At 37.0% G+C, this 27,830-nt stretch overlaps 1 protein-coding gene across 1 annotated transcript in view; it reads left to right on the top strand.

Annotated features, from left to right (window-relative positions):
* The window catches only part of EYS (eyes shut homolog), a 1,324,234-nt gene that overhangs the window by 1,060,922 nt on the left and 235,482 nt on the right, over window positions 1-27,830 (top strand). The window contains 1 exon segment of the mRNA XM_047769134.1: window positions 8,063-8,216. Within this exon segment, the coding sequence (XP_047625090.1) occupies window positions 8,063-8,216 (154 nt within the window).

Below are 27,830 nucleotides of genomic sequence, written 5' to 3'. Positions count from 1 at the left end.
CTTTCTACTATAAAACTCCCCACAGTTCTTCCCAATGCGGGGCACAGTCTTTAAGGCATCAGCCTGCTGTGGCCTCCTTTGCCTGGCAAAGCAATAATAGCTATTTTTTCTCCTTTACCTAAAACTCTTCATTCAAGTTTCTACTCAGCACTGGTAGACTGAGGCTGGGTTTGAGCAGCAGTACAAGGTTCCATGTTCTAAATGTGCTCCTATCACCCCTAACTCCCTCACCCCCAATAAAAAGAAGAGTTAAAAATAATACTAAAATTGTTTTCATTATACTCTCAATTCAGAGAAAAGCAGCCCAAGAAATTGAATAGGGAGTCATGGAGAAAATAAGGAAAAACACTAAACAGTGAAAGCTCAAAAGACTGCTAATAGATCTCAGGTGAGGCAGAAAAGGTGAAGGTGCATTTTCATCTGCCTGGCATGGGGCTAATTTGGAGAGCTATTGAGCGAAAGTCCTCAGAAGTGTGATAAAATCTCAGATGAGCTGAGTGGACTCTTAGTAAAGGACATTTGGAAGGATATCAAAAGAGTGATTTTTCAACCATGTTTACTCTGTCCTTTGCTACTCATATTTCATGATGAAATCTTTAATGCTGTTCTTTTGTCCAGTTTGTTTTCTTACTTCTGCAATATTGATTTAATCCGTTTTATATTATATTTTCACTTTGTGTTGTTCTCTTACTGGATTTATATTCTCAATAAGTTCTTTAGCTTGGAGCACTCATGGAAAATCTGTTTCTATTTCTTAGCTAGTAGCATATGTCCCGCTTCAATCCTCATCATCCATGATGTAGGAATTGCTGTGCTGTCCAAGATTGTGATGATGCTTAACGCCAGGGGGCCCTTTCACATTTTGTTCTATGAAATCTTTTCTCCTTGGAGTTGGTTTTGGTTTTATTTGCTCTAATATAATGGGAGTCACTTCTCCTGTTTCACCTCATAATTTCAAACACTGAAATCAGCTTATTTTCCTTTGTTAAAGGAGACTTTTTTTTTTTTTTCTTTTTACTGCCACATCTGCGACATATGGAAGTTTCTGGGCAAGGGGTTGAATAAGAGCTGCAGCTGAGGCCTACACCAGAGCCGCAGCAATGCAGGATCCGAGATGCATCTGCAACCACAGCTTGCAGTAACACCAGATTCTTAATCCACTGAGCGAGGCAAAGAATGGAACCTGCATCCTCACAGAGACAACATTGGGATTTTTACCCGCTGAGGCACAACAGGAACTCCCTGTTAAAGGATACTTTTCAAAAAGGCATATAAATGCACACATGTCAAAGATTTTATTTAACCTATTAATTAAAGAGGGAACGGGTAAGATACTATAACTAATTCAAAGGAGAATTCAAGGAGCAAAGACATACATTAAAATGAAGAGATTCTGAAGCAAACTTGCAAGGAGATGGAAAGCAGTTCCACCTGTAGGTAATAAACAGCTGCATTTTACCAGACACGATTATTTTGCATTGCCTTAGACAAGAATTACTTGAATTATTATTTGTTTTCTCCGACTTACAGAGTTGCAAAATAGCTCAAAGACAAAGAAAGGTAACAAGAAATGGAATGAGTGAGCTAGATTTTTTCTTTCCTGTTTTAAATTCTTTCACAATCTTTTCTGACACTTTTCTCTGAACCGTTCCTTGAGACTTAAGTGTTGCTTTCATTCCATTCTCATAGAGCCTGAGACCTGGGGAAAGATAACCTAGGTTTCCTGACACTCTTGCTGAGATGTTAAAGAAACATTTATCTGAGATTCAGCAATACCTTTAATTTCACTCTGGTGGCTTTTTTTTTTTTTCTTCTTTTCTAAATTGATGTGAACTCCAATAAAGAGATATTTCAGGTTTATCCAGATCCTTGAATATCTTCAAGACTCTTTCAATTCTACATAACATCGAAATTATTTTTTTACTAAAACTAAGACATTTGCCTTTTTCATTGTGTTGAAATTGGCAGCTGCGATACAAAAGTCACAATGAATAAAACTTCCAGCACTTAGGGTCATTGTAGTGGCCCCAAATTGTATTTAGTCATTTCATTCTATTCCACTGTCCAAATAGACACAAAAATATCCTTAATGGTGCAGCAAAGTGAATTCACATTTTTCAAAATTTTTATTGAAATATAGTTGATTTACAATATTGTGTTAGTTTCAAGTGCATGGTAAAGTGATTCATATGTATATATTATTTTTTACATTTTCTTCTATTGTACATTATTACAAGATATTGACTATAGTTCCCTGTCTATAGAGTAGGTCTTTGTTAATTATCTATTTTATATACAGTAGTGTGTATATTTTAACTCCAAAACTCCTAATTTATCCCCTCCCCCACATTTCCCCTTTGAGAACCATAAGTTTGTTTTCTGTATCAGTGAGTCTATTTCTGTTTTATAAATAACTGTTTGTGTCACTTTTAAAAATTTTCTATCCTTGCATACAACTCTTTAATGTCCTATGTGTAAAAGGGGAGGTATATATAAAGCAAGCCTGTGACATACTAAATTATAATAGCTGACTTGAAGAAAACACATGTGCAACTTTTAAAATTACTGGTTGAAGAGCTTACTGTGAGTTGAAAAATGACTAAAAGATAACCTATGGCTATTCAGAATTGCATATTGTACAGATATTTTTTCTCAAAAACTAACAAAGTAACGAGTTTCTGCTGTGGTGCAGCAGGTTAAAGAACCGGTGTTGTCTCAGTAACAAGGTGGATTTGATCCCCAGCCTGGCCCGGTGTGTTAAGGACCTGCCACTGTTGCAGCTGTGGTGTAGGTTGTGGTTCCCACTCAGTTTTGATCCCTAAGCTGGGAACTTCCATATATCACAGGTACAGCCAAAAAAAAAAAAAAAAATTAACAAAGTAAGGCTGATTTTTCAAGGAAATGACCTAACAGTATTTTTTTCACAATGATAAAACTCCAGCTTCCTAAGAAAAACTAGAATGACTCAGATCTAGCATTGCTCTGGCTATGGTGTAGGCCAGCAGCTGTAGCTCTGATTCCACCCCTAGCCTGGGAACTTCCATATGCCACGAGCGCAGCCCTAAAAAGAAAAAAAAAAAAAAAATTCCATGTACATTATGATTTTTCTCTAATAAAACCTTTCTCTCTTTACATATTTGTCCATTTATCAGCCTTCATATCTATGGAAATGTTCACCAAATATTAATGCTGGCTATTTCTGAGGGTTGTAATTTCAGCTTGGTTTAAATGCATGTTCATGGATATTTTTTATATTGCTTGAGTTAAGAAAACAACAAAACTGTTATATATATATATATATATATATTTTGTAAAAATAAATAAAAGTAAAAAGTAGGGAATATGGATACTAAAAATATTAAAAATAGGAGTTCCCGTTGTGGCACGGTAGAAACTAATCCTACTAGGAACCATGAGGTTGTGGGTTCTATCCCTGGCCTTGCTCAGTGGGTTAAGGATCCAGCATTGCTGTGAGCTGTGGTGTAGGTTGCAGACATGACTCGGATCTGGTGTGGCTGTGGCTGTGGCTACAACTCTGATTGGACCCCTAACCTGGGAACCTCCATATGTCACAGATGTGGCCCTCAAAAAGACAAAAGACAAAAAATACATATATTAAAAATATATATTCCACAAATACATGATTTCAGTAAATACATCATGAGAATTGCTTGCTTTGATAATTTAGGATCAAATTGGAAATTGAAAGAGAAAAATAAAAATTGACCCTAGTGTTAATTTCCTATGGCCACAGGTAATTTTCAAATTATCACAAACTTAGTGGTTTCAAACCACAGAAATGTATTCTCCCACCGTTCTGGAGACCAAAAGTATAAAATGCGTCTTGTGTGGTTAAAATTAAGTCATTAGTAGGGCTAGTTCCTTCTAGAGGGTCCAGAGAAGAGTTATGCCTTGCCTCTTCCAGCCTCTTTCTGGTGCCTGCTGGTGTTTCTTGGCTTATGACTTCATCACTCCAATCTCTGCTTCTATAGTCATGTAAAGTGTCCTCTTCCACTGCCAGATCTCCCTGTGCCTCCCTCTTTCTAGATACTTATGACTAATTTTATGACCCAACCAGACAATCCAGGATAACCTCCCCATCTCAGGATCACACCTGCAAAGTCTCTTTTGCCATGTAAGGTTAATATTCACAGGTTCTGACAATTAAGACATAAATTTTTTGGCGGGGCATTATTCAACCTACCCCAGTCCTCCACTTCATGTCCATACAAAAGTCAATTCTAGATAGAACTTAGACCTTAAATAAAGTTTATGAATATAATATAAGAGAATATCTTCTTAACTTTGAGGCAGGCAAAGGTATCTTAAATATAATATAGGAAGTACTAACCATACACAAGGAAACAATTGACAAATTGACCCACACTAAAATTAAGAATATATATGGAGTTCCCATCATGGCACAGCAGAAATGAATCCAACTAGGAATCACGAGGTTGCGGGTTTGATCCCTGGCCTCACTCAGTGGGTTAAGGATCTGGCATTACTGTGAGCTGTGGTGTAGGTTGCAGACTCGGCTCAGATCCCGAGTTGCTGTGGCTGTGGTGTAGGCTGGTGGCTACAGCTCCGATTAAACCCCTAGCCTGGGAACCTCCATATGCTGCCAGTGTGGCCCTAAAAAAAGGACAAAAGACAAAATAAAATAAAATGAAGAATATATGTTCATCAGAATTCACCCCTAAGAGAATGGCAAGGTAGTCTGTAGGATTAGAGAAAATACTTTCAATACATGTGGTTGACAAAGAGCTTGTATGCTTTCTTTTGTGTATGCATATATATTTATATACATATTAGATAGATAGATAGATAAAATAGAGCTCTATAATAAAGAAAGAAAAAGCAAACAACCAATAAAAACTGACAAACTGCTAACTCCCAAAGAGGATATCAAAAAAAACCACCCAACATGAGAATATGCTCAACTTAACTAATGTGAGGGGGGAAAAATTAAAGATAGACTAATAAGCACAAAATAGTTAAAAATCTATAAAGTGGGACTTCCTGTCGTGGCTCAGTGGTTAACAAATCTGACTAGGACCCATGAGGTTGCAGGTTCGATCCCTGGCCTCGTTCAATGGGTTAAGGATCTGGTGTGGCCATGAGCTATGGTGTAGGTCACAGATGCGGCTCGGATCCCTCTTTGCTGTGGCTCTGGTGTAGACCAGCGGCTACAGCTCCCATTGGACCCCTAAACTGGGAACCTCCACATGCCACAGGTGCAGCCCTAGAAAAGACAAAAAGACAAAAAACAAAACAAAAAAAATGAAATTTACAAAGTGACTGAGCCAATTGATGGTGAAATTGTATATTAGCTAGAACTTTTCTTTGTTATTGGTAAAGTGTTAAAACATTTTGGAAAACAGGTAATAAGTACTAAATTAATCATATTCATAATCCCTGATAAAAAATTCAACTCCTAGTTTATACACAACAGAAATGCATGTACTTCAATACTAAAGACACATTCAGACTGCCATAGCATTATTCATAATAACTAAAAACAGGTCGCAAGGGATTTCCATCTATAAAAGAAAGAATAACTGAATTATGAATATTCATTTAATGGAATATTACAAGGCAATGGAAATGAAGAATGGATACTATCTCTCAAACATAATATTTAGCAAAAGCAAATAGATGCTAAAGAATATATACAGTATGATCCTACTAATGTAAAAATGAAAATCAAAACTAATCCTATTATTAAACATCAGGATCAAGATTACATCTGGTGGAGGGAAGAAGGGAGAGGGTGATGGGACTCCTGACAACACAGATAATTTTCTTTTTCTTAAGCTAGTAATGTCTGTGTGAGCAGGTTCACTTTGTGACAATTCACTAAGCTACATGCTTAAAATTTGTGTGATTTTCTGTGTGAGTGATAATTAAGAATGTTTATGCGTTCCCTTGGGAGTTCCCGTTGTGGTGCAGTGGGAACAAGTACAACTAGGAACCATGAGGTTGTGGGTTCGATCCCTGGCCACACTCAATGGGTTAAGAATCCGGCCTTGCCATGAACTGTGGTGTAGTTTGCAGATGCGGCTTGGATCTGGTGTTGCTGTGGCTCTGGCGTAGGCCGGCCACAACAGCTCCGATTTGACCACTAGCCCAGAACCTCCATATGCTTCTTGTGCGGCCCTAAAAAAGACAAAAGGCAAAAAAAAAAAATGTTTAGGAGTTCCCATCATGGCTCAGTGGTAATGAACCCAAATAGTATCCATGAGTACTCGGGTTTGATCCCTGGCCTTGCTCAGTGGGTTAAGAATCTGGCCGTGACCTGCAGTGTGGGTTGTGGATGAGACTCAGATATTGCATTGCTGTGGCTGTGGTGTAGGCTGGCTGCTCCAGCTTCTATTCAACCCTTAGCCTGGGAACTTCCATATGCCATGGGTGCAGCCCTAAAAATACAAAAAAGAATGTTTAAAAGAAAGAAGTCTATGTATATACAAGGACAGATATCTAAAATTTTTTTGTTAAGTGTGTTGACTGAAAAAAAAATGTACAAACTTAAAAGTTGGGAGTTATGTTTTATTTGGTGGACAAAACTGAGGACTTAAGCCTGGGACACAACCTCTCAGCTCACTTTGAGTGGCTCAGAAGAGGCAAAGAGTTAGCTAGGATATATAGGAGACTTTGCAGTAAAGACCAGGTAGTCGGAACATCAAAATATTGTTGTTAATGAAAAGAGAGAGAATAGATATATGTATATATTATGACTGGGTCACCTTTGGTACAGCAGAAATTATCACAGCCTTGTAGATTGACTATACTTCAATAAAACTTTAAAAAAAAGAAAGAAAGAAAAACATATTTCAAGTTAAGGAATTTAGCGCTTTTCTATCCATGAGAAGATGCAAGAGTCTGGGCTCATTGAAATCATCCCTTTGACAAACAACTTCAGCTATCTGGGACCAGGGTCCTGTGCTTTCTCATCCTGAGTTTCTTCATGGTGCACCATCAGTGGGGTGGCTGCAGTTTGATAATTCGATGGCTGGCATCCTGTTTCCAACCTCACTTACCTCAGGGCTCACCGTTGGGTGACTGTAATATGATGGCTTGATGGCTGCGGAATGTTTAGCTTACTGATGTGGCAGGTGACATTTTTAGTTCACAAATGAAAAGACTAGTGAACAAAGATATTTATTTCCTTGGTTTTTAAAATAAAATTAGGGCTATGTAAATGTTTGTATAGGCATAGATAAGTGATAGAAAAGAATACCTCAAAGTGGGATGAAGGAAGGGCTGGAAGAAAGGAGTATGTATCTCTTTTTTTCTTTATATATTCGCTTGTTATTTCAATTTTTATAAAAGCCACATATTAAAATTAAAATATAAATAATTCATAATCATATTAAATAAAGTTATCAATACTCAATAGATGCCAGGAACTTTTCATTAGTTATTTTATCTATTTAATTATCACAGTAGTTCAATGGAGTTCCCGTCATGACTCAACGATTAATGCGCCCAACTAACATCCATGAGGATGCAGGTTCAATCCCTGGCCTCGCTCAGCAGGTTAAGAATCTGGCTTTGCCATGAGCTGCGGTGTAGGTGACAGATGCAGCTTGGATTCCACATTGCTGTGACTCTGGTGTAGGCCAGCGGCTACAGCTCTGATTTGAACCCTAGCCTGGGAACCTCCATACCGCCATGGGTGCGGCCTTAAAAAGACAAAAAATAAAAATAAAAATAATTATCACAGTAGTTCTAATAATTAATTGCTGTTATTATCCCATTGAAATGTATGATGAAACTGAGGTTCAAAATAGTTATGGTCATTGTTGTTAAGAAACAGTCACAAATTAATCTCTTAGCAAGTTAATGCTCTTAATACTACGGTATTTTCACCTGTAGAAAATAATGTGTAATTCTCATATTAGTACTTATTACACTGAATAATTATCTATAATACTCCTATCATCTCACCAAATGATTACTCCTTCAGGACAAAGTCTGTGTTTGTCAAATGCATGATTATTATTGAATAAAAGGTGTATCTGCATTAATCCTTAATTTAACGTAATATTTATTCTTAAAGGTAGTGAGAAGAATTTTGGACAACGGTTTATTCATTTATTTCTTGTGGAAGGAAGGCCTACAGTTAAATATGGATGTGGAAGTTCTCAAAATATCTTGACTCTTTCTGCAAATTACAGCATTAACAGAAACGCATTCATTCCTGTCACAATACGGTAAGTACCCCACAGTAGTTCTTTGAACTAGAAAGCTAAGGTTTATTTTTAAAGTGTTAGTTATATGTGTAATATCCACCCAAACACAGAAAGAAAAAAAAAGGGGGTATCTCTGAAAATTATTTTTCCATTTTTTTTTTCATTTTGGCAAAGTAAGCTATAAAATAAACTTAGGTGCAATATGATACAATCCAGTATCAATCAAATTGTAGACTAAATGAATCAACTTCTCTGAAAATATCCTGAAGCAAATAAATAGATTAAAGAATTGTGTGATTCAGGAGTTCCCATTGTGGCACAGCAGAAATGAATCCGACCAGGAACCATGAGGTTGCAGGTTCAATCCCTGGCCTTGCTCAGTGAGTTAAGGATCCAGTGTTGCTGTGAGCTGTGGTGTAGTTTGCAGATGCAGCTCGGATCCTGCATTGCTGTGGCTATGGCACAGGCCGGCAGCTGTAGCTCCAATTCAACCCCTAGCCTGGGAACCTCCTTGTGCTACAGGTGTGGCCCTAAAAAGACCAAAAAAAAAAAAATGTGTGATTAAGTTGAAATTAAGATCTAGTTCAACTGTTCAACAAAATGTCTATTGAGTGAAAGGAGTACAGCTCTTAGTCATTAGCTCTGAATAGAAAAAGGAAAATTTAGTAGAAAAAAAATTGAATATTAGGTGGAAATGTCTTTCTGGGGCATACCAAATTTTGGGACGCAGTCTTGAAATTAGTTCATACTTTGGAATTAGAAAATCCCAAAAGAGAGAAATGGCTGACTATGATGGTCACATCCCATGGGTATTACTGAACAAAATTTACATGTAACAGTCAAGAATTTAAAATTCTTCATCAGCATAGCAATCTGATGTTAATGTTCTCCAAAGTTATTCTTTGTCAGTTAAAAATAATATTTTGTGTCTGAGTTTATGTGTTAGATGACATTTGAATAAATTAGTCTGATTGTCTTGAATCTTGACTAACCTATGATGGTTCTATATATAAATCAAATAATCTTCCCCTGGGTCTGCATCATTCTGAAAATAAAATCAAGAAATTGACACCAATCTGAAAATGGAAAGTCTGTACAGGCAGGAATAATATCTTACTCAGCTTTAATGTACTTAGCAGGGCATCTGACAGATAGAGGCTCAGTAAAGATCTGAATGAGGGAAGAAATGAGAGTGTCTGGGCTGGGAAATTCAGCTGGTTATAACAAGAAGGCAATGAAATTACCCTAAAGTAATAGAAGCATTATTCATAAATTGGACATACCCTCTTGGAACATTGAGTTTTGTACAGAAAAAAAAACTTTCAAAGCACTGGACTTTAATTTCAATCATTTCACTTACAAAGGCTTACTGTTGATCACAAAAAAAGGAGCCAAAGGAGAAGATGAATAACTTAAAACCAATTTAAAATGCATTTTTATTGATAATGTCATCATTTTATACAATTGCATGTGAAGTAATTTCTATTTTTGGTCATACTTTCTTAAAGGACTGATTTCATGCTTTGCCTTTAATTAATGAGGACCTAGTCAAGCAGTTCTCAAACAAATCCCTCAAATCCGTAGGTAGCCTCAAATTGAAAACATCCTGTTAAAAAAAACTACTGACACGTTCAGTAAAACTGAAAACCAAGGAATTTGGATTACTTTTATCCAAAATTCAGAAAGTGGAAAACACCTATTTATTACTGATGTGAAAAGGTAAATCCGATTTGTCTTAATGAAAATATCCTACAAGACCTGAGGGTGAAAATAGTTTGCATTACAGACTGAACCTAGGACTATGTTGTATACTGTACGTTACTATATATAATATATATTATATAAATTACTCAAATTTATATAATAAATATAGTTGTTAAAACTATAATTTTTTTTTGTCTTTTTAGGGCCTCATCCATAACATATGGAAGTTCCCAGGCCAGGAGTCAAATCGGAGCTGTAGCTGCAGGCCTAATGGCAATGCTGGATACTTAACCCAGAGTGAGGCCAGTGATCGAACCCACATCCTCATGGTTACTAGTCGGATTCATTACTGCTGAGCCACAGTGGGAACTCCCTAAAACTATAAATTTAAATTAATTAAATCTAGAATTTTTGAGTGTCCACTACTCTCTCAATGTTTCTTAATTTTTCTTTCTCATTTTTCTTTCTGTTTTTGCTGTTTCTTTACTCTGTTTTTAACTTAATTTATTCATGTAAAAATGGTTTTTATTATATTGGTAGTACTATACTAATCTCCTGAAATTAAATGGAAAGCCAAAACAGACAAAATACTAATTTCTGTGTGTATAAAGTTTAGCAAGGGAGATTGTCAAATAGACTCACTAATGAAGAAATCATTAAACTTTGAGATGTTTGCGAAAGTTCTTAAGTGGTGCAAGAAAAATAAATCACAAAGTAACTTGCCCTAGGCTAAAGGGTCAAAAGGAGCTCTCTGAAAAATGAATAGAGGTAAATTTGGTAAAAACAACCAACAGAAACAGTCAAAACTGTGGTATCGCTATTCTAGGCAGTGGGAAGAATATGGGAAAAGAGACTTCAGTGGAAAGAGCCATGATGTAGTAAGGGATCCAGTAGACTAATGTGTATGGAATAGAAAAGCAAAAGATGACTGAGGATTAGAAGGTGAAGATTCAGGGGACAGGGGATGACATCCTGTAAGGCCTTATAGTTTAGCTAAGGAATGGTTGAAGGGGGGCCACCTAGATGGATAGTATATGTCCAAATAAGACATATGATGGCTTGAACTAGACAGGTGTTATAGAGAAATTGACAGATTTTAAACATAACTAGGGGTGGTGGCCAAGAGGGCAGACTCTGAGCTCACCTTCTTCCATGGGCACACCAAAATTACAACTAATTACAAAGAAACTATTGATAACAAAGACCAGAAGACTAGAAACAAGTCTTCTACAACTAAAAACTTACCAGATGGAACCAAAGGAGATGGGTAGGATGGATGGAGTCATGATGTAGTCAAGGCCTATACCCATGTATGCATGACCCACAAATAGGAGAGTAATTACAACTGCATAGGGTCTCTCCAAGGAACAAAGGGTCTGAGCCTCACATCATGCACCCCATCCAAGGAGCTCTGCACCAAGAAGATGAGCCCTAGGAACATTTGGCTCTGAAGACCAGCAAGGCTTGCATACAAGAGAGCCAGAGAGCTGTGTTCCCAAATAAAGACTTCATTCTTAAAAGGGGCACACAAAATCTCACATGCTCCAGAACCTAGGGCAGAGGCAGGATCCTAGTCAGACCCACCTACTGATCTTGGAAATCCTCCTGGAGATAGAAGAGGAGACTGGTACTCACCCTGGGGACATAGATACTGGTGGAAGCCATTTGGGGAAGCTTATTCTACCATGAGGATATTGGTGCTTGCAAGTACCATTTTAGAATCCTCTCTCTAGCTTATTAGTGCCAGGACCCAGCCCAGACTGCTAGCGTGTTTGCACCAGTACTAGGCTGCTTCAAGCAAGGAGCTAGACTGACAGGAACAGAGACCTACCCACCAGAAGGCTGGCTGCCTTAGACTCACTGAGCAACAGCCTCCCTAGGACCCAAGAGCATCCACTATGTGCCCCTAAGTCAGCTGCCCAGGGATCTGGCCCCACCCACTAAGGGGCTGAAACAAGCTATGGGACTCCCCTTATGCCACAGTCAGTCATGTCAGGAACCATCCCCACCCACCAGCAGGCTGACATCAGCTCACCTGAGAAAAGTAACAGCACCAGAGATATACAAAGAATCATGAGGCAGTACTATGAACAATTATACACCAAACAAGTGGACAACTTAGAAGAAATTAATAAATTGTCAGAAAAAAAAACCAAAAACAATCTCCCAAAACTGAATCAGGAATAAATTAAAAATAGAAATAAACAGATCAATTACTAGTAGTTAAAGTTAATAGTAATGAAATAAGCAATGAGATCCTGCTGAATAGCACAGGGAACTGTATCTAGTCACTTGTGATGGAAAATGATGGAGGTTAATATAAGAAAAAGAATATATATACATGTATATTTGGGTCACTTTGCTGTACAGAAACTGACAGAACACTGTAAATAAACTATAATTTAAAAAATCTTGAATTAAATTAATAGTAATTAGAAGCTTCCCAACAAACAAGACTCCAGGACTAGACAGCTTCACAGGTAAATTCTACCAAACATTTAAAGGAAATTTAATGCCTATCCTCAAACTCTTCCAAAAAATTGAGGATGGAAGAATGTTTCCAAACTCATCATACAAGGCCTGCATCACCCTAATACGAAATCCAGACAAGGGAAACACACAAAAAATAAAATTACAAGCCAATATCACTGATGAAAATTGATACAAATATCCTTAACAAAATATTAGCAAACCAAATTCAACAATACATTAAAAAGATTATACACCACAATCAAGTGGGTTATATCCCAGGGATATAGGATGATTCAGTAATTGCATGTCAATCAATATGATGCACCACATTAACAAATGGAAGGAAAAAAATTATATGATCATCTCAGTAGATACAGAAAAAGTTTTTCACAAAATTCCACGTCCAATTGCAATAAAACTCTCAATAAGGTAGATTAGAGGGAACATACCTCAATATCATAAAGGCTATATAGGAGGACAGAATTAAGATGGCAGGATAGAAGGACTGGAGCTCAACTTCTCTCCTAAAAACAACAATATTCACAACTAAAGACTGAGCACTCTTCACCCAAATTGACCGGAAACCTTAAAAAAGATATCCTACTCCAGAAGAAAAAGGGGAGGACACATCAAGAGGTAGGAGGGGCAATTTCGTGATATAAACAACCCCATACCTCCTGGGTGGGAAGCTCCACAGACTGGAAACTAACTGGTTCACAGAGACTCACCTACAGGAGTGAGAGTTTTGAGCCCCACATCAACTCTTATGTGTGGGGATCTGGCATGGGAAGAAAGAGCCCTGGAGCATCTGGCATTGAAGGCCAGTGGGGCTTGTGCGCAAGAGCTCCACAGGCCTGGGAGAAACGGAGACCCCATTCTTAAAAGGCGCACACAGACTTTCACGTGCACTGAGTCCCAGGGCAAAGCAAAGTCTCCAAGGGAATCTGGGTCAAACCTGACCGCAGTTCTTGGAGGACATCCTGGGAAAACAGGGGTGAATGTGGCTTCTTGTGAGGGATGGACAGAAAAGCAAAGCTCTTGGCAATATTCAGCAGCAGTGCCTTTCTCTGGAGGTGGCCATTTTGGGAAAATCTGGCCCCACCCATCAGTCAGCACTGAGAAGCCCCAGGGCAAACAGCAATCCAGGTGGGATAACAGCCCCACCCCTCAGTAAACAGGCTACCTAAAGACCCCTCAGGCACAGAACTGCCTCTAATCCCATCCAGAGACTAAGCCCCACCCACCAGAGGGATTAGAATCGGCTCCACCTACCAGTGGGCAGGCATAAGCCCCTCCCATCAGGAAGCCTACAGCAAGCCCCCATACTGACTTCAGCCATAAGGAGGGCAGCCACCAAAAGTAGGAGAGGCTACAACTCTATTATCTGTAAAAAGGTCATCACAACAAAAACCTATAAAAATGAAAAGACAGAGAACTATAACTCAGATGAGGGAGAAAGGAAAAACCCCAGAAAAATAGCTAAGTGATGAGGAGATTCTTAGTCTCCAGGAAAAATATTTTAGACTGTTGATGCTGAAGATGATGCAAGACATTGGAAATAAACTGGAGGCAAAGATGGATAACTTACAGGAAACACTGAGCAAAGAGATCCAAGATATAAAACTTAAACAAGAAGAGATGCAAAATACAATAACTGAAATAAAAAATTCACTAGAAGCAGCTAACAGCAGGATACAGGAAGCAGAAGATCGAATAAGTGAGGTGGAGGACATATTAGTGGAAATTAAGGGTGCAGAACAGAAAAGAGAAAAAAGATTGAAAACAAATGAAGAGTGTTTCAGAGAAATCTGGGACAATGTTAAATGCACCAACATCCGTATTATAGGGGTGCCAGAAGGAGAAGAGAGAGAGAAGGGGACAGAAAAAATATTCCAAGAGATAATAGCCAAAAACTTCCCTAACATGGGGAAGAAATCACTCACTCAAATCCAGGAAGCACAACAAGTACCATATAAAATAAACCCAAGGAGGAACACCCCGAGACACATACTAATCAAACTGACCAAAATTAAAGACAAAGAAAAAATCTTGAAAGCAGCAAGGGAAGAGAAAAAAAAATAACATACAAGGGAACCCCGAAAAGGTTATCGGCAGATTTTTCAGCAGAAACTCTGCAGGCCAGAAGGGAGTGGCATGATATACTTAACGTGATGAAAGGAAAAAACCTCCAACCAAGATTACTCTACCCAGCAAGGCTCTCCTTCAGATTTGAAGGAAAAATTGAAACCTTCACAGATAAGCAAAAGCTGAGAGAATTCAGCAACACTAAACCAGCCTTACAGCAAATACTAAAGGAACTTCTCTAGGCAGAAGAGAACAAGAGAAGAAGGAAAAAAAAAAAAAGAGCAGCAAAAACAAATCCAAAGTAGTTAATAAAATGGCAATAAGAACATACATATCAATAACTACCTTAAATGTTAATGGACTAAACGCCCAACCAAAAGACATAGACTGGCTGAATGGATACAAAACAAGATCCATATATATGCTGTCTTCAGGAGACTCACTTCACTTCTAGGGACACATACACATTGAAAGTGAGAGGATGGAAGAAAATATTTCACACAAACGGAGATCAAAAGAAAGCTGGAGTAGCAATACTCATATCACACAAAATAGACTTTAAAATGAAGAATATTTTAAGGGACAAAGAAGGACATTACATAATGATCAAAGGATCAATCCGAGAAGAAGATATAACAATTTTAAATATCTACGCACCCAGTGCAGGTTCACCACAATATATAAGGCAACTGCTAACAACCTTAAAAGGAGAAATTGACAATAACACAATCAGAGTGGGGGACTTTACACCCCACTTACAGCAATGGACAGATCATCCAGACAGAAAATCAATAAGGAAACACAGGCCCTGAGTGAAGCATTAAACCAGATGGACTTGGTAGATATTGATAGGACATTTCATCCAAAAGCAACAGAATACACATTCTTCTCAAGTGCACATGGAACGTCCTCTAAGATTGATCATATCCTGGGCTACAAATCCAACCTTGGTAACTTTAAGAAAATTGAAATCATATCAAGCATCTTTTCCGACCACAATACTATATGACTGGAAATCAACAACAAGAAAAAACTGCAAAAAACACAAACACGTGGAGACTAAACAACATGCTACTAAACAACCAATGGATCACTGAAGAAATCAAAGAGCAAATTAAAAAATACCTGGCAGCAAATGACAACAAAGATACGACAGTCCAAAACCCATGGGATGCAGCAAAAGCCGTTCTAAGAGGAAAGTTTATAGCAATAGAAGCCCACCTCAGGAAACAAGAAAAAGCTCAAATAAACAAGCTAACTTTACATCTAAAGCAGCTTGAGAGAGAACAGACAAGACCTATAGTTAGTAGAAGGAAAGAAATCATAAAGATCAGAGAAGACATCAATGAAATAGAAACAAAGAAAACCACAGAAAAGATAAATGAAACAAAAAGATGGTTCTTTGAAAAGATCAACAAAATTGATAAACCCCTAGCCAGACTTATCAAGCAAAAAAGAGATAAGACTCAAATCAATAAAAGTAGAAATGAAAAAGGAGAAGGAACTATGGACATCACAGAAATACAAAGGATCATAAGAGACGACTATATGCAACTATATGCCAATAAAATGGAAAACCTAGAAGAAATGGACAAATTCTTGGAAAAGCACAATCTACCAAGACTAAACCAGGTGAAAGAGAAAAGATGAATGGACCCATCACAAGAACTGAAATTGAAACTGGGATTAAAAAACTTCCAACAAACAAAAGTCCAAGACCAGATGGCTTCACAGGTGAATTCTATCAAACATTTAGAGAAGAGCTAACACCTCTCCTTTGGAAACTATTTCAGAAAATTGCAGAGGAAGGGATACTCCCAAACTCATTCTATGAGGCCACCATCACCCTGGTACAAAAACCAGACAAAGACTCCACAAAAAAAGAAAACTGCAGGCCAATTTCACTGATGAACATTGATGCAAAATACTAGCAAACTGCATCCAACAATCCACTAAAAGGATTGTACATCATGATCAAGTGGGATTTATCCCAGGGATGCATGGGTTCTTCAATGTCCACAAATCCATCAGCATGATACACCACATTAACAAACTGAAGAATAAAAACCATATGATCCTCTCAATAGATGCGGAAAAAGCCTTTGACAAAATCCAACACCCATTTCTGATAAAAACCCTTCAGAAAGTGGGCATAACGGGAACCTACCTCAACATGATAAAGGCCATATACAACAAACCCACAGCAAATATCATTCTCAATGGTGAAAAGCTGAAAGAATTCCTGCTGAGATCAGGAACAAGACAAGGATGTCTGCTCTTGCCACTACTCTTCAACATAGTTTTGGAAGTGCTAGCCACAGCAATCAGAGAGGTAAAAGAAATAAAAGGAATCCAAATTGGAAAGGAAGAAGTAAAGCTATCACTATTTGCAGATGACATGATACTATACTTAGAGAATCCTAAAGACTCTACCAGAAAACTGTTAGAGCTCATCCATGAATTTGGCAACGTTGCAAAATACAAAATCAATACACAGAAATTGATGGCATTTCTATATACTAACAATGACAGAGCAGAAAAGGAAATTAGGGAAGCAATCCCATTTACCATCACATCCAAAAGAATAAAATACCTAGGAGTAAACCTACCTAAAGAGACAAAAGACTTGTACTCTGAAAACTATAAGACACTGATGAAAGAAATCAAAGATGACACAAATAGATGGAAAGACATACCATGCTCGTGGACTGGAAGAGTTAATATTATCAAAATGACTATACTACCTAAAGCAATCTACAGAGTCAATGCAATCCCTATCAAATTACCAAGGACATTTTTCACAGAACTCGAACAAAATATTTTAAAGTTTGTTTGGGAGTACAAAAGACCCAGAAGAGCCAAAGCCATCCTGGAAAAGAAAAATGGAGCTGGAGGAATCAGGCTCCTGGATTTCAGACTATACGACAAAGCTACAGTCATCAAAATCATATGGTACTGGCACAGAGACAGAAATATAGATCAGTGGAACAGGATAGAAAGCCCAGAATTAAACCCACACACCTACAGCCAACTCATCTATGACAAAGGAGGCAAGAATACACAATGGAGAAAGGACAGCTTGTTCAATGAGTGGTGCTGAGAAAACTGGACAGCCACATGGAAAAGAATGAAATGAGAACACTCCCTAACACCATACACAAAAATAAACTCCAAATGGATTAAAGACCTAGATATAAGACCAGACACTATCAAACTCCTAGAGGAAAACATAGGCCAAACACTCTCTGACAGAAACGACAGCAACATCTTCTCAGATCCACCTATCAGAGTATTGACAATAAAAAGAAAAATAAACAAAGGGGACCTAATCAAACTTCAAAGTTTCTGCAAACAAAATGAAAAGACAACCCACAGAATGGGAGAAAATCTTTGCAAATGAATCTACTGACAAGGGATTCATCTCCAAAACTGATAAACACCTTCTGCAGCTCCATATCAAAAAAACAAACAACCCCATCCAAAAATGGGCAGAAGATCTAAACAGACAGTTCTCCAAAGAAGACATACAGATGGCCAAGAAGCACATGAAAAGGTGTTCAACATCACTCATTCTTAGAGAAATGCACATCAAAACCACTCTGAGGTACCACCTGACACCAGCCAGAATGGCCATCATCCAAAAGTCTACAAACAATAAGTGCTGGAGAGGGTGTGCAGGAAAAGGAACCCTGGTACACTGTTGGTGGGATTGTAGATTGGTGCAACCACTGTGGAAAGCAGTATATAGATAGATTCCTCAGAAAACGAAACATAGAACTACCATTTGATCCAGCAATCCCATTCCTGGGCATCTATCCAGAGAAAACCATGACTCGCAAAGACACATGTACTCCGATGTTCATTGTAGCACTATTTGCAATAGCCAAGACATGGAAACAACCTAAATGTCCATCGACAGAGGAGTGGATCCAGGAGAGGTGGTACATATACACAATGAAAAAGAAAAATCTTTTTCAGCCATCAAAAGGAATGAAATACCGGCATTTTTAGCAGTATGGATGGACCTAGAAACTATCATGCTAAGTGAAGTCAGCCATACAATGAGACACCAACATCAAATGCTTTCACTGACCTGTGGAATCTGAAAAAAGGACAGACTGAACTTCTTTGCAGAACAGATGCTGACTCACAGACATTGAAAAACTTATGGTCTCTGGAGGAGACAGTTTGGGGAGTGGGAGGATGTGCTTGTTTATGGGATGGAAATCCTATGAATGATCATTATACAACTACAGATGTGATAAATTCATTTGAGTAATAAAAAATAAATAAAAAATAAAAAAATAAAGGCTACATATGACAAACCTACAGCTAACATATTAAACAGTGAAAAGCTGAAAGCATTTCCTCTAAGATCAGGACAAAGACAAGGATGCCCACTCTTACCACTTTTATTCAATATAATATTGGAAGTCCTAGCCATAACAATCTGACAAAATTTTTAAAGAGGAATCCAAATTGGAAAGGAAGAATTAAAACTGTCACTGTTTTCAGATGGCATGATACTATAAATAGAAAATTCTAAAGATGCCACCCAAAACCAACTAGAGCTCACCAATGAATTTGGTAAAGTTACAGGATACAAAATTAATATAAAGCAATCTGTTGCTTTTTTATATATTAACAGAAAATAGAAAAATTAAGAAAACAATCACAAACAATTATTTCAAAAAGGATAAAATACCTAAGACTAAATCTAACTAAGGAGCTAAAAGACCTGTACTTGGGAGTTCCCACTGTGGTGCAGTGGGTTAAGGATCTAATGTTGTCTCTATGAGGAAGCAGGTTTGATCCCTGGCCTTGCTCAGTGAGTTAAGGATCCGGTGTGGCCACAAGTTGCAGTGTAGGTCACAGATGCAGCTTCAATTCAACCCCTGAGCAGGGAACTTTATATACCGCAAATGCAACTACTAAAAAAAAAAAAAAAAAAAAAAAAAAAGACCTGTACTTAGAAAACTATAAGAGAGTGATGAAAGAAATTGAAGATAACACAAACAATGGACGTATATACTGTGTCCACAGGTTGGAAGAATTAATATTGTTAAAATGACCCCATTACCCAAGGCAATCTAAAGGTTCAATGCATTTCCTATCAGAAAACCAGTGGCACTTTTCACAGAACTAGAACAAAGAGTTCTAAAATGTGTATGGATACACAAAAGACCCTAAAAAGCCAAAACAATCTTGGGAAAAAAGAACAAAGCTCAAGCATGATGAGGTTAGGTGTCTTTGATATATGAAAGCAGAGTTTTCAAATTGAATATGTGAGTGTAACACTCAGAAGGGAGGTCTAGATGGGAAATACATTTTATGAGTCATTAGTGCACAGGTGGTAATTAAAACCATGGGAATGGATGAGCATATAGAGTGGGTTGAAAGAATTGCCTGGGCCTGAGTTTTGAGGAGCTGGCAATGACTGAGTAGAGGAAGATGACATTATAAAAGAGTCTGAGAAGGAATAAATGGAGAAGTGAGAGGTAAACAAAAGGAGTGGGGTATCAGAGGAAGCAGTGGAAAGGTTTATCAAGTGCTCTGTTAGTCCATTGGACTGTCTAAATTCCATGCCTTGAAGATTTCATTGTAAAAGGATAGAGTAAGAAGCCAGATTGGAGGAAATTGAAATAAATATAGACAACTTTCAAGAAATTTTACTGTGAAGTGTATAGAGGTAAGGTATATCTAGAGACATGAGGAGTAAAGGGGGAAAAACAACCAAAAAAAAGTAAGATGAAAATTTGAGCATATTTAGTTGTGTATTGGAATTAAAAGCTGAATGGAATGTGTTAATACATAGAAAAAAAGAATTGAGAATAGCAAGTCCCTTAGAAGTTTGGAGCCTGGAGATACAATATACATGATAAAATATTCCTGGCAGAGGAGTGAAAAAAATGGAGAAAGATGCAAGTCTTTGAGTCTTCGGTGCATCCTTTGGCCTATGACAACCTTGCATTATTCCCATCTAGCCAGTTGTTTATGTCTCTTTCTCACTCCTGTGTGCTCCACTCTTACCTCTCCATCCTTAACCAGGCATGATTTAGAATTAAAAGAGTCTTTTTATGCATCTCTTCCTAGCTAGCCTAATTCTCACTAATAGGACACTTGCTGTGCAAAGTCAGAACAAATTTATCCCTATAAAGCATATAAATTAGGTAACTTTTTAATTATATGAATGTTGATGGAATTTTTTATTTGTATGGAAGAAAATACCATATAACCATACCATAGTATGATTGATCAGAACTTATTTTTAAAAATTAATAGAATGAGCTCTAAGGTAAAACATGGCTTTGATTTTTATTTTGTTATTAGCCATTGAAAGTAAACAGGTCAGCATTTCCTCCTGCTAAATCTTCATTGTACCTGGAGGAGAGGAGATGACAGAAGTAGAACAAACTTGGAAAAGCCACTATAGTGATTGAGGTCAATTCAGTATCAAGATAGAAGTTCTTCTTAAATGAAATGGAGCAGAGATCACAGTTCCACAGATACATTGTAATTCATAGTCATGCACAGTTTGTCTTTCATTTCAACAAATTCTGAAGGGATGACATAGAGTCTTGGTGTTCACAAGGGTTATTCTCCTTTGGGGAAGTTCAGAAAAATTGTCTTACTATATATTTTTTTTTCCTAAAGTTTCTGAAGTTTAAATTTTTCTATTATACAAAAGCTGACTCATTATTCATTACTTTTTTTCCTAAATAACCCCCGTATCCTTTCCTCTAGGTAATTTACTATGTTATCTGTATATTTTAAAGCCTTAGAGCCTATTCTACATTCTGTAGTTCCAAACACCTGAAAGCCTTCTCTCAAAGATTAATCCAGAGGTGTAAAGTCATCCATGTATATCTCAGCAATAATCTAATATCTAATAATCCATTTTGATTAACAAAATTTAGAGTAGCCAAAGCCATGTGGATCTGGGCCAAGAATTGCATGACTGCCAGAACTACATGTCTCTAACAGCCACTTCTTAGCAGCAGGTTAGCTTGAAGGAATTCATGCTTGGTTTAAGATCAGTTGGACAGAGGCTAGAAAAAGTTTCTAACAATTAGGCAGCAGGAGCCCCAGTACTAAACAAACACCCAGTAAAGCCATTGCAAGTATTTTGGTCAGTTTACTCTCTTAGATATTTGGTCCAGAATATAAAATGGACTAATTAAAACTGCTGTTGAGTTTTATAAATGGACTAATTTTTACCTCTTATTTGATTTTTTTTAATTTCTATGAGATAAAAATCTCATACAAGTAAATGTATAGCTCTGTGTGTGTATCACAGTAGATTATGTTTTATTTTATTAGCTCACTTCCCATTGTTTGATCAAGAAAGTAGACAAAAATTTGTTATAATCCAAAACCAGTACTAACCTCAAAAGAATGGGAAATGAAAAGAATTCTGAGTAGAATTTATTTTGGCCATATCAAATGAAGAGATTTATTAGTAAATAATTTATGAAAAATAAATTATGAAAAATAAGAAGGAACAAATAACTTTTGATAATACCTGTATTTAATTGTTAAAGACCCTTCAGACAACTCAGTTCAAAATCAGATTGCAGTGCTTTGCCATTTTCCCACATAAACGTTCTGTATTACAACTTAGCTATATTAGTTATATTGACCTATAATTCCTTGTAGAGAATGAGGAGACCACAAAATTTCATGTAAAGAAAGAATATTCATAATGTACTGTCATCTATAATTTTGAGGATAACTCAAGATATCCTTTGTATTTCTGATTTTCTAAAATATGTAAAATTTTTTCACACATTCCTGATGGTTAATATTATATAAGCTATGGATCACATGCCTTTAGTCTCAGAGCCAAGAAACTATATAATAGTGAGAACCTTCACTTCTTGAAACAGATGGTGACTTTTGAACTGTGCTAAATCTATAAGATATTAGATTTATTCATAAAATGTTACTATGTCAATATGGAAATTTTGGCAAGCTTTTCATCTTAAAAAGGTCAAACTTCATCACTTCAATATTAATTTCTATATCTTTTCCATCAACTCTTCCATCTGGTATTTTTAATAGGAAATAAAGAAAAACTAGAGCTCAATATGGGAAATACACCATAATACTTTATTATTACATTGACTAGAATATAAATCCACAAGTTTAAACATTGCTCTTTCTCCGATACCCAAGCATAACCCATACATCATACATAATATGTCCATAAATACCATACATCCATACTAACTGGACAGCATGTTATAATGCAGTTTATTTGTATTTAATTGTGAATATCCACTGTAAAACGAAAATTTCTTTCATTAAATAAGTTTAAGAAAATATTTAAAGAATGTCTTCAGGTCTAGGAGTTTGTGAAAAGGGGTTAAGATTATTGTATAGAGTTTTCTATTAACATTTGCATATATTTTGAAAGACAAGCAAAGTAAGTATCAGTTTGGCTATTACATTAGAATTGGTAAGCAATGAGGTCCTGCTGTATAGCAGAGGGAACTATATCCAACCACTTGTGATAAAACATGCTGGAAGATAATATGAGAAAACGAATGTATATATATGCATGATTGGGTCACTTTGCTACATAGCAGAAATTGACAACATTGTAAATCAACTATACTTTAATGAAAAAAAATTTTAAAGGCAATGAGATTGAAAGGCAAGAGTTTGTACAAAGATGGGCAAGTTTTTCCAGCATTTTTCGAATGGAAATTGTAATAACTAATTGTGAGAATTATTTGAAAAATGCACACAAGATATCTGTGTTAATTTTTCACCATCCCAAACTAGGTTAGAAGTTAGGGAAAAGAACATACCTTAAAAATATCTTCATATTCCTATTGAGGCTTAAATATTTTGCTTAAAAGGTGATTGATAGATATATGTTTTGCATGTGTAAAAAAAAAAAGTATCATTTTGATACTTGGTAATGCAGAAACAGCTTTCTGAGCAAAGACACCACAATTTGAACATGAACCTGAGTCTACACAGTACATTCACTGAATAATATGTCAGTAGATTTGACTAGTCAATTTAATATAAAAAAATCAAATGATTGCTTTACTATGTAATCTTATGTTTGTTGTTCTTAATTGTGCAATGACATTCAAATTGTCCAAATGAAGTGGCTATTAGCAAAGATACAAAAGGGAAGATTCAGGTGCACAATGCCTCATCTTGTGGAGGGTCAAGATGCCAAGACAGATGGGAGAACTGGCTGACCCTCAAGCCCTGAGAGTAGCACAAAGGCTCCATGTAGGAGGAAGGCAGATGGCAGTTTAGAAATATATTTGTAACATAGAATGGGAAATAAACTGAATTTTGAAGAAAGATTAAGGATTTACCAGGGGAGAGGGGAGGACAGCCGATTGAAAAGGATCAGCAAAGTCTTCATGGTGTAGAGTAACACCATCGCTCATGTGGGAAAGTATGAAGATGGAGTATAATGAAGACGTAAGTTCAAGGTGCAAAGATGTTTAGCTCTTCAGCAAATCATCACCAACAACTGTAATTTCTAATGCAGAGAATCACAATAAACTAAAATAAAAGGCAAGAGATTCTTTCTGGGGTTGGCAATGTTTGCTGAGAAAGGCTTCACGTTCTCTTCATCCTGTACAGTCGGGGTAGATTTGTTCAACTGTCAGGGCTACTGAGGAAGCTCAAATTACTCTTATGTGGTGGTAGAATATGCAGCAAAATAGACATCAATCCCTGAAAGCCTTCTGACCCTGTGTAATTCTAAAATGTGTGTTCTTGGAGTTCCCTGGTGGCTCAGCAGGTTAAGGATCCTGTGTTGTCACTGCCTGGCTCTGGTTACTGCTGTGGTACAGGTTTAATCCCTGGCCTGGGAACTTCCACATGCCACAGGCATAGGCAAAAAAAAAAGTCTTCTCTGTTATCATTAGGACAAGATTATATACGAAAGTAAGAGGAAGCAAATGAATACTTAGGGGCAAACTGAATATAGAGGAATTTAAGCAGAAAAACAATAACTGATAGTGTCAGAGAACACTGCCACACAGGGCAGTTAAATAAAGGCATTTAACATGGTGAGAAATAAGATTCATGAGGAAATGACCAGGGATTTTCTGTTATTAAGTGAAGGAGCTGTGACTTAAGATATAGATTCTTATCATACTTGTTTTCCAACCCATTTCTGTGGGCCCCATGCGCTCTCTAATCGGAATCTATCATCCTATTTAGAGGGATTTGATTACTGCCTTAAAACCACTACTAGGAAAGATATTTTATTGTGAAAGTTCCTTAAATCCTATTCATGGTGGTAGGCCTTAATCTTTGACAATATATTTATCTTAATTAACTTCTTTTAAAACAATTCTCACAGAGTGTACTGCAAGTATAGACAATCTTATTTACTCTAAAAAATGGCCAGCCACCTAACTTCCTAATGAAGCTAAAAGAAACTACGACAGCTTTCTGCTAAACAAATTGCCTATGACTTCATCAACATACTGAATAAAAGAAGATACATATTAAGATAAAGTGTTTTACAATTTAAAATCTGTGAACTCTGTTCTACCTTATTCACATTCATTTAACAATAGTTTAAGACTTTTCAAAAGATTTACTAAAAATTTTTTTCTTCCTTTTTTTTTTTTTTTTTGCCTGCCCCATGGTATACGGAATTCCCAGGCCAGGGATCAGATCTGAGCCGCAGTTGCAATCTAAGCTGCAGCTGTGTCAATACTGGATCCTAAACTCATTGTGCAGGGTAGGGGATCGAACCTGTGTCTCAGCATTCCTAATTCCATTGTTCTACAATGGGAACTCCAATTTACTAACATTTTTAAGTTGAAAGTTGGTTTCATAGCTAGATGTTGGTAGAGAAACCAGTTTCAACTCAATAAATATAGAGCAATGACTCAATATTTTTCCATATAATTAATTATAATGCCATATGAGTCACAGTAAATTTTTTATTATATTTTATATCAAATCCTGTCCTAGTCCCTCCTACTTTTTTTTTAATCTCGCCTGTGGCATGCAGCAGTTCCCAGGCCAGGGACTAAACCTGCACCACAGCTGTAACCACAGCAACAGCAGTGACAATACCAGGTTCTTAATCCACTGAGCCACAAGGGAACTTGCCTTCTACTTTTAAACTTTGAAGTAGTTGGCTTAATTCTACTTGGCACTAATATCTGAACCCCAATCCTACCTTCAAAGACAAAATGTAACAAAGATAAAAGGGAGGGGATTCTAGGATAAAGTCATATCAAATACTGTAAAAATTTATATAGAGGCTTATTAGACACCTCAGTAAAGTTCCCATAGTTTGAAGGATATGAATTTCCAGTTATAGGCAGTGGACTGAGATGAACTCAACCATGCCCTGGAATTTCCTCCCATCCTTCAAATGAATAAAATAGCAAAAGAACATTCTCCCACTTGCATTGTATTAGCGATGACACATCCTTGCCACCAGGGTGCAGTAGCAGAAATTGTGCCGAAGTAGAATTTCACAGACTCTAGCAAGGCAGGCTTCAGAAAAAGGGATAGAAACGCAATTCCACCTCTAAATTATCAGAACAAGAAAAAGTAAAGTTTTGGATTGATGATGCTCAAAAAACACCAATGAGAAAGTCTGCTACTTGGACACACGTGGGCAAGGATTTAAGGATTCCTAAAATATTTGGAGAGGGAGATTATATAAATGATTGTAACTCTATTATAATAGAGTTGGTTTTCAGCCACTGAATCTTAAAAACCAGTATCTTAGGTCAGGTTTCTTGGAAATAGCAGAGATTTGCATGCAGAAAGTTCATTAGGGAGTGCTCAAATGTAAGGCAGTGAGAGACATTGAGAAGAGGTAGAAGTTGAATTGCAAAGCAGTTGCAGCAGAGGCTACAGCTGCCGCTAAGGGGAGCTCTGGAGTAGGAATGCTCATAGTTTCCTGAATTTTACCCCCCTTCACAATCCCACCAGGGATTCAGGGCAGCACATTACAGCATCCACAACCCCTGGGGAAGCTCATGGCTACATCCATACTCAAAGGCCAATGAAGCCTAAGGCACTGGAGTTGGACTGACACCTCAGCCAGCTAGCGTAGCTTTTAGATAAACTAGACACTTAGTACCCCAACCACTATAACCTGGCACCACGGCAGGCTAAATTCCCCAAGTTAATGACATGGTTCTACTCTTGTCAGGAGTGACCTAAAGAAACAGTGACTGTTAGGAAAAACTAAATACTAATCACATTAAAACCCCAAATACCAATTTTGTAGATTTGCATTGACATGGACAAGGAGAACCACAAATAATTCCATTCAGTGATGGATCATAGCATAGAACACATCCCAATAGGGTAGCTCTTGGAATAAAGCGGAAGCCTAGATCTTTACATATTCATTGTGATTCAAAATGAAGGCACAGGACACCAAATAGGCAAAATCCTGTGAATGGGAAATGAGTCAGCAAAGCACTATCCATGTAACTACAAAAAAAGATTTTACCTGTCCATAGTTTCGTCGAAACATAAAGATAATAACGATTTTCTGCTATGCGGGCTTCTATCAGTACCATAGGTATGAAAGTTCTTTGAAGTATCAAGTGTCCCTCAAATGTATAGTATTATTATTATGGTTTATCATCCATAAAAGTCTATTTTTTCTATTGCTGCCTTAGGACTAGAAAAAACTGCTCACTATTCTTTATTTTATAGCATCTCATTGAAAACACTTCATAAAAACTTTAATGACGTTTTCCACAGATATTTCTCCTTCCAATTAAATAAATCCTCACGGTTTTGTTCCCTAATAGTTTAATTATTTTAGACACCATCTTCTGGATGACCTTCAAAGTTTTCCACAGCTCTGTTGAATTTTATGTGCTAATTCTGTTTTTCCATGGATAGGAATATCAAAGACATCACATATATTTCTTCTACTTATGGAATTTTCCTATAGTTTTTAGCAGCATGTTTATCAATCCACAGGTCTGAAAAAATATATAAATCCATTCACATTTATTAGATGTCTACTATGGGTATTACTCAAGGAATATATTTGAGGGAGATAACAATATGTTTGATGAAAGGAAAAATCATCTCTCCATCTCTCCATCACTTCACTTCTCTTCCAACATTTATCCTTTGTATTCATGGTATATTCACTGCCAGCTTGTCTGTTTCTTAGGAAGATGCCAAAGTCATTTGACAGAGCTATATGATTACACAATGTATATTCCAATGTGTCTTTAAACATCTGCTAAAGAAGGTTTGAAGACAACTAGTATGGATTTCCTGTGAAGTAGGAGATAGTCCCAGTGACTTATTCTGAAAGCCATTGTCCTTGCCAGTGCAAATTAGGCAGTAGAATGATTAATCTACTACCCTCTGGGGGAAATGTTTTTGAAG

The sequence above is a fragment of the Phacochoerus africanus genome, chromosome 2 (genome assembly GCF_016906955.1).
Source record: "Phacochoerus africanus isolate WHEZ1 chromosome 2, ROS_Pafr_v1, whole genome shotgun sequence".
Classification (NCBI taxonomy): Eukaryota; Metazoa; Chordata; class Mammalia; order Artiodactyla; family Suidae; genus Phacochoerus; species Phacochoerus africanus.
The sequence above is the reverse complement of the archived record's forward strand: the minus strand, read 5'-3'. Positions and strand labels throughout refer to the sequence as shown.